This window comes from Citrus clementina, unplaced genomic scaffold (assembly GCF_000493195.1).
Source record: "Citrus clementina cultivar Clemenules unplaced genomic scaffold, Citrus_clementina_v1.0 scaffold_4, whole genome shotgun sequence".
NCBI classification, from domain to species: domain Eukaryota; kingdom Viridiplantae; phylum Streptophyta; class Magnoliopsida; order Sapindales; family Rutaceae; genus Citrus; species Citrus x clementina.
The window spans coordinates 1763453-1778304 of record NW_006262274.1 but is presented as its reverse complement, the minus strand read 5'-3'; the positions used below and the strand labels follow the sequence as shown (position 1 = coordinate 1778304).

The following is a 14852-nucleotide window of genomic DNA, read 5'->3' as shown; positions in this document are numbered from 1 at the left end:
TTTTATTTTTGGTGCAAAAGGAGTCTGACCAGTTCGTAGGCTAAACAAAACGAGGGAACACAATGTTTAAACCATTATTAAAAACCAATAATTCATTAATATGAGAGGTAGATAAAAGAGGTGGAACCCAAGGTGGAGAGTGAGAGCCATTCCCGCTAGCAAGTCAGCAGCAAAATAAGCCTTTTTTTTACACATGATGCATTGAAACATGCCAGTATCTGTTTAGCAAGTCTTTGATGCCTAAAACAAAGACGAAATAGCATTGTGGTGAGCACTAGATGCAGTTAAGATTTCAGTAATCCCCAGGTTATCAACCTCAACATAAAGGAGGTGAATATCGTGATCCCAAGCCATTTGTAAACCTTTATAAAGACCCACAACTCAACTTCCATGATGAGACAACTTCCCAAGTTCATGCTGCCATGACCCACAATAATTCCTCACTAGGCCGCCAGCACTAGCTAAACCCGATCTCTTCAAAGCCCTGTCAGTATTCAGTTTGAAAAAAGGCCACTTTGGGGGCTGCCAGTAGATCCATTTCTCAGCTTTTGTGGCTTTCTGTATGTATAAGATATTATGAGTCGAGATGATTTCCTCCGTGCAACTATTCACATCCATGATCACATTGCAAATACTATTTGACTTGTTGGCATGGACAAACTGGTTACGCCGGTACCACATAAGCCAAACAATGACCTCAAACTACACCAACCAGTCCCTGAAATTCGTGATCTTCAAATTGTTTTTCAGATTACAAATTAGCTTTGCACGACGATCCATCGTAAAAAAAGTGGTACTTGCGTGGCTCGGGATGAGAGATAACCAAATGCGCTTTGTGTCAACGCAGTCCCTTACTGCATGTAAGGCATCCTCTATGACATATCCACATCGTATGCAAGCACTATCATTTATCACATGTCTTCTAGATAGCTCTGCATTGGTTTTCAATCTGTTATGCTTTAGCAGCCAAAGAAAGCAACATGCCTCAATGCTTGCTTTGCTGGATTAGGGTAGAATGGCGTCAGTTCTGGTTATGCATGCTGCGATAAAGCGAGGGAGGGAGATTGATGTATATCGCAGTATGCAACCAGTGGTTACAAATCAAGAGCCTGTTATTGAACAGCATGAAGCATCAAGACCAGAAGAAACTAATTATATAGATTGTCCATTTCTGCAGGTAAGAACTAGGATTTCGCTTCAACAAGCCAATTTTTATTCACATTTTCATGTATATGAGATGAGAATGGCCTGCAATTCAAGGAAATTAATGGTAATTCACATTTCACAAAGTATATGTAGAGTATGGAATTGGCATTCATGGAATTTCATGATCGCAGCTGCATATGAGAGACGAAAATAGATGAGTCCTGTAGAAAAATAAAAATACAAATCTAAATGAGTATATGAGCTCAGTGAGAATAGAGGGTCCCATAGCTATTGACAAACTCATCAATCAATAGGGACAGCTGCAAATGGAAGGCTCAGCCATGTCTGGTCAACTATCCAAAAAATCGAGGTCCCCCCTCCCCTTGAGTTAATTGTTCAGCTACTTTGCGGTAAGTGTCAACACTGTCATAAATACACACACAGGGACACGGCTAAGTTGCAGAAGCTGCAAATTACAGCCTTGGCATTTTGACCTTGCATCAACAGCTCCCTTGCATACGTTGCATCAGCACCAACACCCGTGGAAGATTCCCGTTGACTGCCCACACACACACACACGGAGATCTATCTTGAATTTTCTAATTAAAAACTTATCATATATAAGTGTATCAAAAAAACATAGACAAGCTGTCACCCCTATTTAAGCACGACTCTTTATTTTAATTTTTAAAAGCACCCAAAGCCAGGGCGTGCAGCCATATCATAACCCTAATGTATTACTCAATCTCTCTTATTTAGTAAAATTTTCTTTATTGCTCCACAAAAAATTTAAATAAAGGTGTTATAGAATTCCATCTTTAACCTTTCTCTGTAAACCCTTGTAACAAAGAATTTATTTATTTATTATTATTATTATTATTATTTTGTATACATATACCATTTCTGAAAAATGAAAAATCCTTTACTTCGACTATGTTTGCATTTATATATGTTCTGCCTTTTGATATCTTAGATTTAATTAATTTTTCCTCTCTTATAAAGTAACCAAAAAAGTACAGTTCTATTATATATTTTCAAAAACTTCCCAATGTTTACTCTCCCTTGGTCTAAAATAAATTTCTGGGTCTTGCACTGACCGAAACCTTTGATTTATTCCTCTCTCAAAAGTCATAGCCATGGCTGTTTCAAGCCCTTCTTCATCATCAACTCTAAAGATAGGTATCATCGGCTTCGGCCCTTTTGGGCAGTTTCTGGCAAAGACTATGATCAAACAAGGCCATATTTTGAGGGCAACTTCTCGTACTGATCACTCTCAGCTCTGTCATCGTTCGGGAATCTCATTTTTCAGGTGCATATATATTTCATATGATTTTTATGCGCTAAATCTTCATATCGTTAATTACCTGTGTTGTTCATTCCCAGCGACAAACGTGCATTTCTTGAAGCTGATAACGATGTCATATTGATATCCACATCTATTCTGTCACTATCTGAGGTCCTCAACTCTTTGCCAGTCCATTGCCTTCAGCGACGCACGCTCATAGCCGATGTTCTTTCTGTCAAAGAATATCCAAGAAATGTTCTATTGCAAGTAAACAGTGATACCCAGTAAAGCTATACAATTTTTATTGAACAAGTAGCAATCATGTGTACCATTTGATTACTCAGGTTTTGCCAGAGGAGATGGATGTGCTTTGTACTCATCCAATGTTCGGTCCGGAGAGTGGACAAAATGGGTGGAAAGATTTCGCTTTCGTGTATGAAAAAGTTCGGATAAGGGATGAAGCTACATGCTCGAGCTTCCTTCGTATATTTGAAAGCGAGGTAATTAAGATAACTGTTTGTTTTCTTTCACTTTCAGGCAATCCTAAAAGCACCTGTCTACAGAATAAATGCAGGGTATCATAATATATCTATTATTCAATCAGGAAAGCCAAAACAACCTAAAAGCACTTCTTAGAAAAGCAGTTCATATGCTTTTTCCAAAAGCTAAAAAATTATTTTGATGGAATTTACTCTGGAATTTACACTAGGGCTGCAAAATGCTGGAAATGTCTTGTGAAGAGCATGATAAAGTGGCTGCTAAGAGTCAATTTCTAACTCACACAATAGGCAGGTACTAAGCTTTTCAACTCAAATCGTGATTGCTAAAGTAAATTAAAAAAAAAAAACCTCGAAAGCGTCAACAGAATAGAAGTTTAACTTATACTTAATTCTCAGGGTTTTGTCAGAACTGGAGATTCAGTCCACATCTATGAATACAAAGGGCTTCGAGACGCTTATTCGATTGGTATGCTCATTGAAACCTTTAATATAATTCTTTTCTCTACGTTCTTAGCGACCAACAGAAGCTTAAATGATATACGATAAAGAGAAGCACAGAAGCACTAAAATTTAACTATTTGCAGAAAGAGAGCTCTGTCAACGATAGTTTTGATCTGTTTAGTGGGTTGTACATCCACAATAGGTTTGCCAAGCAAGAGGTACCTGACAGCTGCCAATGATTTAGATAATTTTCCAATTTTGCAGGATTACTTATTCTTACGACTAAATCAATCTACAAAACTAAAAATTCGATCCTATTTTGCAGCTCCTGGACCTAGAAGCTGCCTTTGAAAAAGTCAAGCACAAGTTGCAGCAAAAGATGGAGGAGGTCCAGCTGGAGCAGAGCCCAAATGAGTCTAAACTGTGATGCAAACAACATGTAGACATCCTCTTTTGCTAATGATCTGTTTATTTATTTTCTAGTCCAAGCGATGGTACTTATTGTAATTGAAGTATAAGGTAATACATCAACCAAGTATTTTGTCAGATCATGGGCGCTAGTTGGTCCAATTGGTAAAATCTCTTGGGATGGCATAAGAGATCGGAGATTCGAACCCTGCTAACCATATGTATAGTTTGCTAAAATATATGTTAAAGAAACAAGAGGGAAATTATGAAATAAATGTGGAGGCATTCACCCTACACAGCGAAGGCTGAATTTAGATCACCTTTAAGTAAAATTTATAATATTCATTACAAGTATGCAGAATAAAGATCAACCAAGAATAGGGCCATTCATTTCTCTGCATGGTTACATCAACTTATGCCAAGAAACTTGCACTTAAAGGTTCACAACGTAACCACAAGATATACAACCAACGCTAATATAAGCCTTCTATAATCACCAAAATTTGAAACAATTATGTTGAAAGAATTACTGTAGGTTAAACTGAAGGGATGTGTAAATCATGCAGACTGCATCTCTTCTAGAAGCTTCAGAAGAACAATTTACAAATTTCTATTGACAAAGAAACCAAGATAATCATCTCATTGATTTTGTATTTCATCGACACTGCCCTCTTCTGTGGTGCTGCATTCTGCGGCAGGTTGATTAGGAATATCTGGTGTTGTGTGAGATGTCTCACTTTTCCGAGTTTGTAGTCCAGAAAACCGTGCAAGATCAACCCATTGCTGCAGAATTTAGGGAAAGAAAAATCATACACAAATTTCAGCAGCCAAACCAATCTTGGCGGCTTTCTCTAGAATATATACTCTAATCACCAAATCCACAGAATATCAAATAAACTCAATGATTTGATGACTCGTGTCCCTATAGCATGATTCTAAGGAAAGAGTGGCACCATGATATGGTTACTACAAAACATACGATCTTTCAGAAAGGTAAACAGAAATGAAGTTTCAGATGAAAGAAGATGAACTCGAAACAAGAATTTCTAACCTGAGTTCCCCAATATGAGTTAATTGTCCGAGAAAGAAAAGATAACATATTTACAAGTAATGTTTGGGAAGAAAATTCTTCAGATATCCGATGCTCCACTACTCCGGCAATAATCTGCATCATAATTAATATGACAGTAACGTGTTTAATATAAACACCAGAAAATTTACTAAGATGAAAATAAAGTCGCTACAAGATCGAGGTGATGCTAAAAAAATCATTAATGCAACAAGTAATGTCTTTACCTGATAACGGAGGTTTGCAGATATTCCAAGAAAGCAGCTATAAACAGCTGCAGTTTTAAGTATTGGGGATCTTTTGACTTGTTGATTAGTGAGTGCTGGGTTTATAAATTTGCGTATTGCATACAAAATATTTGAGGCAGCCACTGCCCCAATACTGGAAATAAAACCAACACTAGCCAGTTTTAAACCACCAAAAAGCACTGATGCAAGTCTATGACTCAGACCCCATTCCTTCCCAACAAGATTCTTTTGAAATGCATTATCTGGGATGGACCCAAGAAGACCAGTTAAACCATCCACGTTGTCTGGAAAATTCATCTCATCAGCATATGAAAGGAACGAAATAGTTGGGGCAGGAAGCCAGACAGTAAAGAAGTCCACTACCGATCCCCTCAGAGTGTCTGTTATAACATAGTCAAGCTCTTCAAAAAAATTTTCTTTTCGCCTTTCATACTGAGCTAAGAGAGTTGTTGTGATTGATATTGCTTCCTCTATGGCTAATCGATGCAAAAATTTGGGATCTGCCAACAATCTTTCCCTGAAACCCTGCATCGAAAATGTGTTCTTCTCAAATAAGCATCTACTTAAAATTGCCTATGCTGCAATCAATTAGTTTCTTTTTTTTTTGGTGGGGGGCGGGGGGGATTTTGATCGAGTGTATCAAAACAAACAATAGATAAAATCAAGAAATAAAGTAGGGGTAGATTTAAGACAATCCACAGCAAACAAGATTTCATTCATAGAACGTAAGCATACCTGGAAACGGTGAGCAAGTTCTGAAATAAGAGGATATTGCTCAAGATCGAAGAAGTTCTGTAGTACCTCTGGTGATATTAGACCAAGATCAAGCCCTTTTTGAAGGTCCTGATAGGTATGCACCAGTTAGGAGATTAACAATAAAAAACATTTAAGGAAATTCAGTGAAATTTTGCAACAGAGAAAAACAAATAGAGCTTGTAAGATGGTTAAGAAGTTGTGAGAGAGAACGCATTTCAAATCTTAAATAGTATTACTTGTCAACTATTTTCAAATATACATCATTCAGAAGACAACCAAAAGCCATGCTCTATCCTCATTCCTCAAAGACTACGAAGAATGGCTAACCTGGGGAAGAGCATCTCGCCTCCTACCAGCTGCATTCATTACTCGAGCTATTTCAGCACGATCGAAACAGTTTCTACTACAGGGCCTAGCAGCAGAGTACCACAAGAAATCAGCTACAGGAACTTCTCCCTCTCTTCGAATATGTTGCCTTTCAGGGTCAAGTAATATCACAACTTGATTTTTCTTTTGCAACTTCTTCGAAATTCTTGCCGGCAGTCCAGTCCCCCTTGATCCATATGTGACATGGCTTGCACCAGTTACCACCACAAGCATACCATTGGCTCCACCATCCATGATTGCCTTCAAAATTATTTGGGACATAGCATAATCCTCAACTACTCTAGCTTGTGCAGAAAGATAGGAACTTGGACCAAAAGGAACAGATTGAGTCAGTGAATTCATGTCAACTGATGACCTATGCGAGATAGAAGTGAAGCCAGAGATGAAGCCTGAACCAGCAGGAGGGGCATATAATTTGCGATCAGCCTTTGAAAGCCCATGAATACCTTCTGCTTGAACAGTCCTAAGCACCTAAAATATGGAAGAATCAACACATTCTATCAAGTAAGCATAAATTTACAGCACCGGTAAATAAACAAGGTGTGTTTGTACACCGATTATACTTTTGGTAAACACAGCCACAGGATAGGGAAGAGGCTCTCCTCAAATAGCAGAAAAATCAGTAAATATAGTCCTTGCATATCAACCCACAAAATCTTCTATTACAAAATCCAGAACACCCCAAGTTTTCCATCAACAATTATAATTCTATAAGAATACCTTGAGTGGAGTACCACAGGCAAGAAGCTGGACTCCGTTATCACGACAATAGCTTAAAAGAGGCTCATACTCTTGCCAGCGTTGAGGTGGCCAATGCGATGCATAACTCTTCAAGGTTTCCCCATCAATCCTGTCATCCAACGCAGGTCTCAATATAAGCCCCACAGCAACAAAATATCCAATGAATTAAAGCTAAAATTACATCATGAACACTTCTAAGTTTGAAACAAGTTAGTTAATTCATACACAAATTAAAACTCCACAATACAATTTTGAATATTTACCTTGCAAAATTCAAATTTAAGCTACAGCCTTAACCTTCAATGCTACAAAGTTGAAATTCCTTTTAGGTGTGCTTAAAATATAATACCTTTTGTCCGTGTATTGATTGAGCTGGTCTTGCAAGTCAGAAGGAAAGGCCTCTAAAGCCAACGTGATTGTACGCTCGCTCTCAACGCACCGTTTTCGCAAATTCTTCACAATCTGAAGCTCCAATTCTCGATCATCTCTCACCGGAACTTGCTCGGCCTCGCCTAAATACACGACTCTCGCGTTCATCAGCTTCTCCCAGACTTTCCTCTTATCCATTCCCACCGCCAACGGCTCTCCGATCACCGTCGCATCATAAATCCTCGAAACAACCACTTCCTCCGCCTTCACCGTCTCCGGAATCTGCGGCATAATACTCGTCGTCGGCTGCCCAGGCGGGGAAGGCTGGGTCTCATCTGCCGATGCTGTTGCTGACTGGAGGAGAATAGACGCGCCGACGGCGATGAGAGGAGAGAGAAACACGTGGCGGCGGGAGAATTCGGTGGATTGCGGCGGAACATTTTTGTTGAGTGAGAGAGTGGTGACGTGGCTGGACCTTTTTGAGTGGATAAGATTAAAACGGTGTCGTGGACTAATATCGTGTGCACTTTGGTGTCGCCGAACTGGTTTAGAAATGAAAGCAGGTGTAGGCCTCTGACTGGGGGCGTGGGCCTTCATTTTGGTAAGTGTCGGAGAGAGTCGTTAATTGTTAACAGTTTGTGAGACGTATTGCGGTTTGCCCGTGTATAAGGAAGCTACACAATTTCTGGCGGGCAATTTTTGGCCTCAAATTTTTGTTCCTTTTTGTGGTCTTTATTTGCTAAAGTCCACTTGATATAAATTTATTCGAGTGGTTTTTGGTCATGGGTGTGTTTGATTTTTTAAAAAAAAATTATTGTGTCATTTAATTAAAATAGAAAATAATGTAAACTCCAACTATTGAGTAGCTTGATGAAATTAAATTCCCCAATTTTGAGGACAACAATTCCTCTAATTAGACCAATAATCCAATCAAATCCAACCAGAAAAATATCAAGTCATTGTAGAAAGTAAAACGTTGCATAAATTGTTGGTCACAAGGAAATCATCAAAGCTGTTTTCTTTTATAAAAACATCCTCAAGGTATATTCGCGGTACAATTTGTCCCACAAAGCAACAAACATTTGCAATTCATCCAGTTTGCAACAATATTTTTCTAATACAAATGATAAAACTGTACCAAATCTATAGTGCTTAATCAATTATTCCAGGATCTGCGGTTAATTCCAGCTGAGTAGCAACATCAAATACACATCATCAACTACACCCTTGTCTTCAGTTTGGAAGAAAAGAAAGGGGCAAAAGATGGAAAGAATAAAAGGGCCTCAAAATGAACACCAAACGCTCTGAGTTCTCCAACAATAAAGGCTGCAAAATTGCTCTTAATATGCGAGAGCTCAGCTCACTTGATATCATGAAACGATGGCAAGACAGCAATGAGAGGGTCTCCAAAACCAACGGCATCTGCACCATGCAAAGTAAAAATTAAATTACCAGATTTCCTCCAAGCCAACATGCTCAAGGAAGAACTATATGCAATTGAAGCAAGAATTGTTCCCCCCACAACACCCCCACCATTCCCCCCCCCAGCACTTGCACGCAGGGGGAGGATATGATTCAAAGTCATTGTTTCAGAGGCATGCATATGATGCAGTATTTCACATCTTTATGGACTGGAGACATTAAGATACAATAACTGATGTACACAACATGCAGATGACAAATGCTTTACCTCCATCATCGAAGAGGAGCTTTAAGACTTCTCCAGCAACATCTGACTGCTCAACAAATTAAGAATACACAGGATCATGAGACAAAATCTATATAGAAAGCAAAAACTAGAATCAATATATCAGAAAATAACCTCACCTTCACAGGAAGTTCAGTACCAAACTGATCCAAGTAACCTATTATTTGCCCTTCTTTTATTACATCACCCTGTATATTCAGAATTGTCATAGGGAAACCAAACATAAGTTATGTCATTTAATGCATTCTCAATTTGATATTTGACTAGGAGAGAAAGAAATCAGTAACAAGTGAAGCCCACGACATAAAACTATTAATAGCTGTACATAAGTTATGGATGGCAAGCACTATCAGCTTAATTCACAAAAACACCATGATAATAGATTTTACTAGTGAAAGATTCATTCTTGTACATGATTTCCCCTGACTTTTATATCGAAAGATGCATTCTTAACATTAGATCTTCAAGTTTTTTCTTTAATACTATAAACCAGCTAGATGGTTCTTTCCGTAAAATTACTGATTTGTCTTTTCAGGTGTTCAAAATTTTCCTCACAATTTTGTCTTATCAAATAAAACTTCCACACTTTTGCTTAGCAACTAACAAAAAGAACGGACAGGTAGACGTGTTAGTAGATACATGGAAATTTAAAAAATTGAAGCACATTAAACATTTACAAACTTCTATTGTTAGTTTCAAACAAATTTCATAATTGGCAAATATAACAGAAAGACAGAACTAATATCTAGCAAAGATACCTCTTTACAGATTGGAGACTGCTTCTTTCCTTTCACTGTTCTGTTCCTTCGGAATGAGCCAACCTGGTGAAAAAGAAATTGTATAAATTATATTGGAAAACACTGCTTCAGAAAGAAATTAAAAGTAGGAACATCACATACTGTGGGTGAGAATACTAGAACATAACCATTGGACCCAGAAGCCTCCAATGCTGCTAATTTTGATGACTTCCCAAAGGAATGATTGATAAATGGAGCAGCTTTCTCTGAATATGGTTTTGGTGGTGATGGTGGTGGTGGTGGGGAAACAGGATCTGAAACTTCCATGGGTTCAGTTGGAATTGGTGGAGGAGTAGTAGGTGAAATGTTAGATAATGGAGCAGGAGCTTTTGGGGCCCCAACATTCCTCTTCAGATGCATTTCAAAATCTCCAACCTATCATAAAGCAAAAGCGGGGTACCATGCATTGTACATTATATACCTTCGTAAAGCGAAAACCTTACAACTGACAATGATCTAAAGAAAAGAGTCAAATTTCAAAATGAAACAGAGGAGACTAAAACTTATAATATCTTCGCTCATGCGGTTGAAGTTTCAAGGAGAGGAATCCAGAAAATTTTTCAGGATTATACCTTCAATTTCAGCTCAGCAATCTCTGTCTCGTCACAGACCTCTAGCATCAATGCCTGATGAAATAAAATCAATAAGCAACATGGTTGCAAGTGAGTATAATAAATGGCTCTAGAAAAAATACACTCACCTCAAATCCACTTGGAAAAATAGGACTGCGCAGGGTACTCTTCTCTGATGAGCTTTCCTCTGTGCTCTCTAACAAAATTGCCACATCATAACAATCAACATTTAGAATACCAGGCCAAATTAAGAGCTGTATGGTGATATACTCCCATATTACTTGCAGAAACACAGGTTGAAGGAATTATCAAACCATTCTTGTTTTCATGAACATTAACAATTACTTTTCGCATAAATAAAACATTGATTCAGCAATTATTTCACGCAAATCAACATAAAATCATTTAAAAAAGCCAGCAAACATATCGATATCAAAATTGCTATCATGTATCAGCAAATTGTATATATTCAAAGGAAATTTACATAAGAACCAAAAATGTAAATCCGACAAATATTATGAACTAACCATCGGTTTTGGCTGTTGAAGTATTCTCAGATGTCTTGGCACTTGACACTACTACAGTCACGCCCCGCCACACAGGAGGAGTTACAAGGTTAAATGATTTACTCGCGGCAGAAGGCCAGCTACTGTTGCGAACAGGTAATACTATCCCTGGCCTTTCAAATGACGATCCTGATTTCGCGACAGCCCCTACGGAATCTACATTTAATTTTAAAAAAGAAAATAATCATAACTACTGAAATTCCACATCAAAATTATTAAAACAAGTAAATAGATAAACTGAAAGTTTCCTTAGAAAACAGCTTCAAGCAACAAATTGTAGAGCATTTTATCTATTACTACCAAATTTAATCACACCAGCAACATGCAAGATCTGATAAAAGAAATATAAACTTCCAATAATAAAATTAAAAGAATGTTAATAAATGGAGAGAGTAGGGAGGAGAAGTGTGTAGTTACAGTGAAACGATCGGAGAGCGGCGGAGGACGCCATTGAGAGAATTTTGGTCTTTCGAATCGACGAACGAAATGAGAGCGTTGCTTTGAGGGAGAAATGAGGGCAATTAAAGGGTGGGTGAGGTAGTTTAGCTTTTTAGTTGATGAGCTGCCCAGTGTTGTGTGTAGTGGGTGGGTATGGGTGTGTTTATTTTTTTTGGCCTCGAAATCTTCGCCTCTCTGCTTTAGTTTCTCCACCCACCCCTCACGTCAATTAAATGGCACTTTGATATACCACACGCCTTCGTGTTACTTGGCTTACGTGGCCGGCGGGCGGGTGCATCTTGTTGAATTTCGGTAATTACAATTTCCAAAAATTTTTCTTCCCAAAAGAAAATTACAAAATATTTAAGCACGTTCGTTGGATACTATTTCAGAAAAATTATTTTAAATAAAAATATTTTATAAGACAAAGTTCTTTATTATTATCTAAAATTTAACAATGTTCGATAGGTGGATATTTCATTTGTTATCCTTAAGATTAAAGATTTATTATAAAATCACCCTTTCAATTTTTTTCTCCAATCCTAAATTTTGGAGATACTTGGTTCCAGAGTCAGCAAGTGTAGACTAATTTTAAAGTGCAATAATAATAATAATAAAAGAGTAAGGATCCATTTGAGCCAGCTGCGTTATCTCTTAAAATTAAAAAAAAAAGAAATAAAAAATTACGGCAGCATGTTTGATTTGGACATGAATATAACGAAAGCCCCTTTGTATGTGAATGGAGTGTGGGTGCTATTAAATGTAAGGGAGATTGTAACATTTTTTAATTTTTTTGTTTGATATTCTGGAAGAAAAATGTATGCCGTTTCTGGAGAAAACGACTAACCGTTTAATTCCAGGGAGCATGTTTTCTGTTCTACAGAAAAAAAAAAAAAAAAAGGCTAACCGTTTAGAGAAAACGACTATCCGTTTAATTTCAGAGAGCATATTTTCTGCTATAGAGAAAACGACTAATCGTTTATTTCAAGAGAGCAACTTATTTGATATTCTAGAATAAAACAGCTCGCCGTTATTGAGAAAACGGCTAACCGTTTATTTCTAGAGAGCGTATTTTTGCGTTAACTGGAAAAACAGTTAGCAAGCTTAAAAATTTCAATTGTGAATCGATGCAAATTCAAACCAAAAGAATGTCTTTTAAGAAGTACCATTTATAATGGTTGTATTTTTTCAAAAAAAAAAATCTTCTTCATTAAAAATAGACACACAATTAGATCAATATAAGATTTTACAGGTTTCATACATGTTCTGGAAATACAATCTTATTTGCTAGAGATTGTATTCAGAATTTGATATATCTTGAGGGTAATTTGCCATTAAAACTCTATAACAAACTAAGATTGGTGAGGACAAATAAAACCTTAAAGGAAAGTGTGCAAACACGTCTCAAATCATAATAAATTTTATTTGTTCTTTTTGCCTCCATATCTGAAATTACTCCAACATTAAACATAATTGTTTAAGAGTCCCTTTCCCTTCCCTCCCATTTGCTTCTGTGTCAAAAAAAAAAAAACAAGAGTTCTCCACTAATCCTTCAAGAACAATATTAGCATCATTGCTTTGACAAACAGCGATGAAGCGAAAACGAATACAGTAACTTATCAGTTGACGCCAAATTGGTAACGTGGTCATACACGCCAACGCATGAGATTTCATCGAGCAGGTTTTATCTTTACTGGCTTTTTCACCCTATGTCGTCGCACAAGTCACAACAATCTCCCGCCGAGCTTCTCAATCAGTTTTCTTTATTCTGCTGCTGCAAAGATTTTTTTCATAGTCGCCTCAGAAAGCTCCTCAAAGATCGGCAAACTAATCTCTTGCTCGCTTACATACGCCTACTCAATGGCTATTATAATTATGATTATAAAAAGTTATATTGTAATGTACATTAGATAATAGTATTACTTGTGTCAATATTATGATTAATACTGTTTATAGATAATGGTAATTTTAAAAATAAATAGAATTAATTAAAAAGTGAGGGTTAATGAAATAAAGCGAGGGAAGTTAAATATCATCACTCAAATGAGTATTTGTCATTGCTAATCTTTGCTTATGCTAATTCTGGTTAGAGTGAAGCTATTGGCACCTATAAAATTCTCATCAAACATTACTTTGGCATTACTAAATCTATATTTATTCACAATTACATAAAATGACAAATAGAGTTACATTAAATACTTTAATCTCTTCCAAATTTTTTTTAATCTATGTAGACTGCTAACAAATATACTACAGATTTAAAGACAATATTTTTATTTATATCTTCAAATTTTCAATTCATATATTTTCATGATTATTTTCTTTTTACTCACTAAAAATCTAATTGGTTTGTTGAGTATTAACTCAACAAAAGTAAGTTAAGTAACAAAGATTTTTAAAATACTTGTGCTAACCTCATGAATATTTGTCTCCATCTCTAATTTTTGTGAAAATTAAATAAAAATGACAAAGGGTTTTTGAATTGAAATCCTTAAAACAAATAATATAAAAATTATAATTACTAGTGTATATTCTGCAAAGATGTTTAAGATTTCTTGTTGAATGAGATTTCAATTTTTTTTTAAAAAAATCGGGATTTAATTTAACTAGACTTGTAAATATCCTTAGATTTAATTTTCTCTAGTAATTAGACTATAAATATAAAAAAATGGGGTTTTATAAGGATAATACGAGGATGCCAATAGCTCTACTCTTCTAAGAGTAATGAGATGTATCCTAATATTCATGTCCCAATTTAAGCTCCAACTGATATGGTATTAATTTATTAGACTATAGTTAAGTAATTTTACTAACTATTTATCATTCAGTTGATGAAAAATACATAACATTAAAACTCAAGTTGAGACTTAAATATTAAGATTCCCAACATTATTGCTCCTCTAATTGTAGTTGTGAGCTCGGAGCAAGAAGTTGCCAACCTAAGTCTAAAGGCTTTGACTATAGGCCCAAACAAGGGGGTGATGACCGTGGTTATGGCTACAAAAGTTTTCGACATGTCGATTTAAAGTTATGAAAGCAGATGACATGCCGTAATTATTTAAATGCAGAGTAAGCATTATCCGACATGTCATTTATGTGTTAATTAAATAAATGACATGTCGTAGATATTTTATTCCGAACTAAAAATTCTGTGATTTATAGTCTACGCAAGTAAAAAGTCTATGTAACAAAAGGATTTTGCGGAACAACATACACAAATGACGTGCTAGGCCAGACCAGTTAAAATGTATGGCCAATCAACAATAGTCATGATAATCTAAAATTGATTTGCATGGAGATAAAATAATTCACCATTTTTTTTAGTAATTAGTAAATGTTTGCTTATCTGAGAAATTATTAAGATAACAATTTACTGTCAGGAACACAATTCTAGATTTCACAACAACTAAAAGAGTGGGTA

General features: G+C 36.4%; 3 protein-coding genes across 3 annotated transcripts; 1 reads left to right on the top strand and 2 right to left on the bottom strand.

The window, feature by feature from the left end:
* The first annotated feature begins 2178 nt into the window (after positions 1–2178).
* LOC18045481 (arogenate dehydrogenase 1, chloroplastic) lies at positions 2179–3923 on the top strand. The gene is made up of 7 exons (XM_006435772.2): positions 2179–2455; positions 2530–2698; positions 2776–2931; positions 3141–3223; positions 3328–3397; positions 3516–3590; positions 3698–3923. Exons 1-7 carry the CDS (start codon positions 2283–2285, stop codon positions 3797–3799), a joined length of 828 nt encoding a protein of 275 aa, XP_006435835.1. The 5' UTR covers positions 2179–2282; the 3' UTR covers positions 3800–3923.
* A 141-nt stretch (positions 3924–4064) lies between these two features.
* Positions 4065–8064, bottom strand: LOC18043342 (protein RETICULATA-RELATED 5, chloroplastic). The gene is made up of 7 exons (XM_006435771.2): positions 7331–8064; positions 6961–7090; positions 6181–6711; positions 5833–5940; positions 5077–5622; positions 4832–4945; positions 4065–4563 (listed from the first exon to the last, which is right to left on the bottom strand). Exons 1-7 carry the CDS (start codon positions 7945–7947, stop codon positions 4420–4422), a joined length of 2190 nt encoding a protein of 729 aa, XP_006435834.1. The 5' UTR covers positions 7948–8064; the 3' UTR covers positions 4065–4419.
* A 306-nt stretch (positions 8065–8370) lies between these two features.
* LOC18043341 (biotin carboxyl carrier protein of acetyl-CoA carboxylase) lies at positions 8371–11654 on the bottom strand. Its single transcript, XM_006435770.2, has 9 exons — positions 11411–11654; positions 10955–11149; positions 10556–10623; positions 10428–10481; positions 9958–10230; positions 9817–9879; positions 9178–9246; positions 9041–9086; positions 8371–8772 (listed from the first exon to the last, which is right to left on the bottom strand). Exons 1-9 carry the CDS (start codon positions 11442–11444, stop codon positions 8711–8713), a joined length of 864 nt encoding a protein of 287 aa, XP_006435833.1. The 5' UTR covers positions 11445–11654; the 3' UTR covers positions 8371–8710.
* Positions 11655–14852: the final 3198 nt, after the last annotated feature.

Excerpts from the sequence above, each read along its gene's own strand:
- LOC18043342 (XM_006435771.2), bottom strand. The coding sequence starts at position 7,947 with ATGAAGGCCCACGCCCCCAGTCAGAGGCCTACACCTGCTTTCATTTCT. Across the intron at positions 7,091-7,330 it reads AATCAATACACGGACAAAAG|GATTGATGGGGAAACCTTGA; the intron begins GTATTATATTTT and ends GTTGGATGACAG. Across the intron at positions 4,946-5,076 it reads CTGCAAACCTCCGTTATCAG|ATTATTGCCGGAGTAGTGGA; the intron begins GTAAAGACATTA and ends ATTATGATGCAG.
- LOC18043341 (XM_006435770.2), bottom strand. The coding sequence starts at position 11,444 with ATGGCGTCCTCCGCCGCTCTCCGATCGTTTCACT. Across the intron at positions 9,087-9,177 it reads GTACTGAACTTCCTGTGAAG|TCAGATGTTGCTGGAGAAGT; the intron begins GTGAGGTTATTT and ends TTTGTTGAGCAG. Across the intron at positions 8,773-9,040 it reads GCTCCTCTTCGATGATGGAG|ATGCCGTTGGTTTTGGAGAC; the intron begins GTAAAGCATTTG and ends TGCATGGTGCAG.
- LOC18045481 (XM_006435772.2), top strand. The coding sequence starts at position 2,283 with ATGGCTGTTTCAAGCCCTTCTTCATCATCAACTCTAAAGATAGGTATC. Across the intron at positions 2,456-2,529 it reads TCGGGAATCTCATTTTTCAG|CGACAAACGTGCATTTCTTG; the intron begins GTGCATATATAT and ends GTTCATTCCCAG. Across the intron at positions 3,224-3,327 it reads CTAACTCACACAATAGGCAG|GGTTTTGTCAGAACTGGAGA; the intron begins GTACTAAGCTTT and ends CTTAATTCTCAG.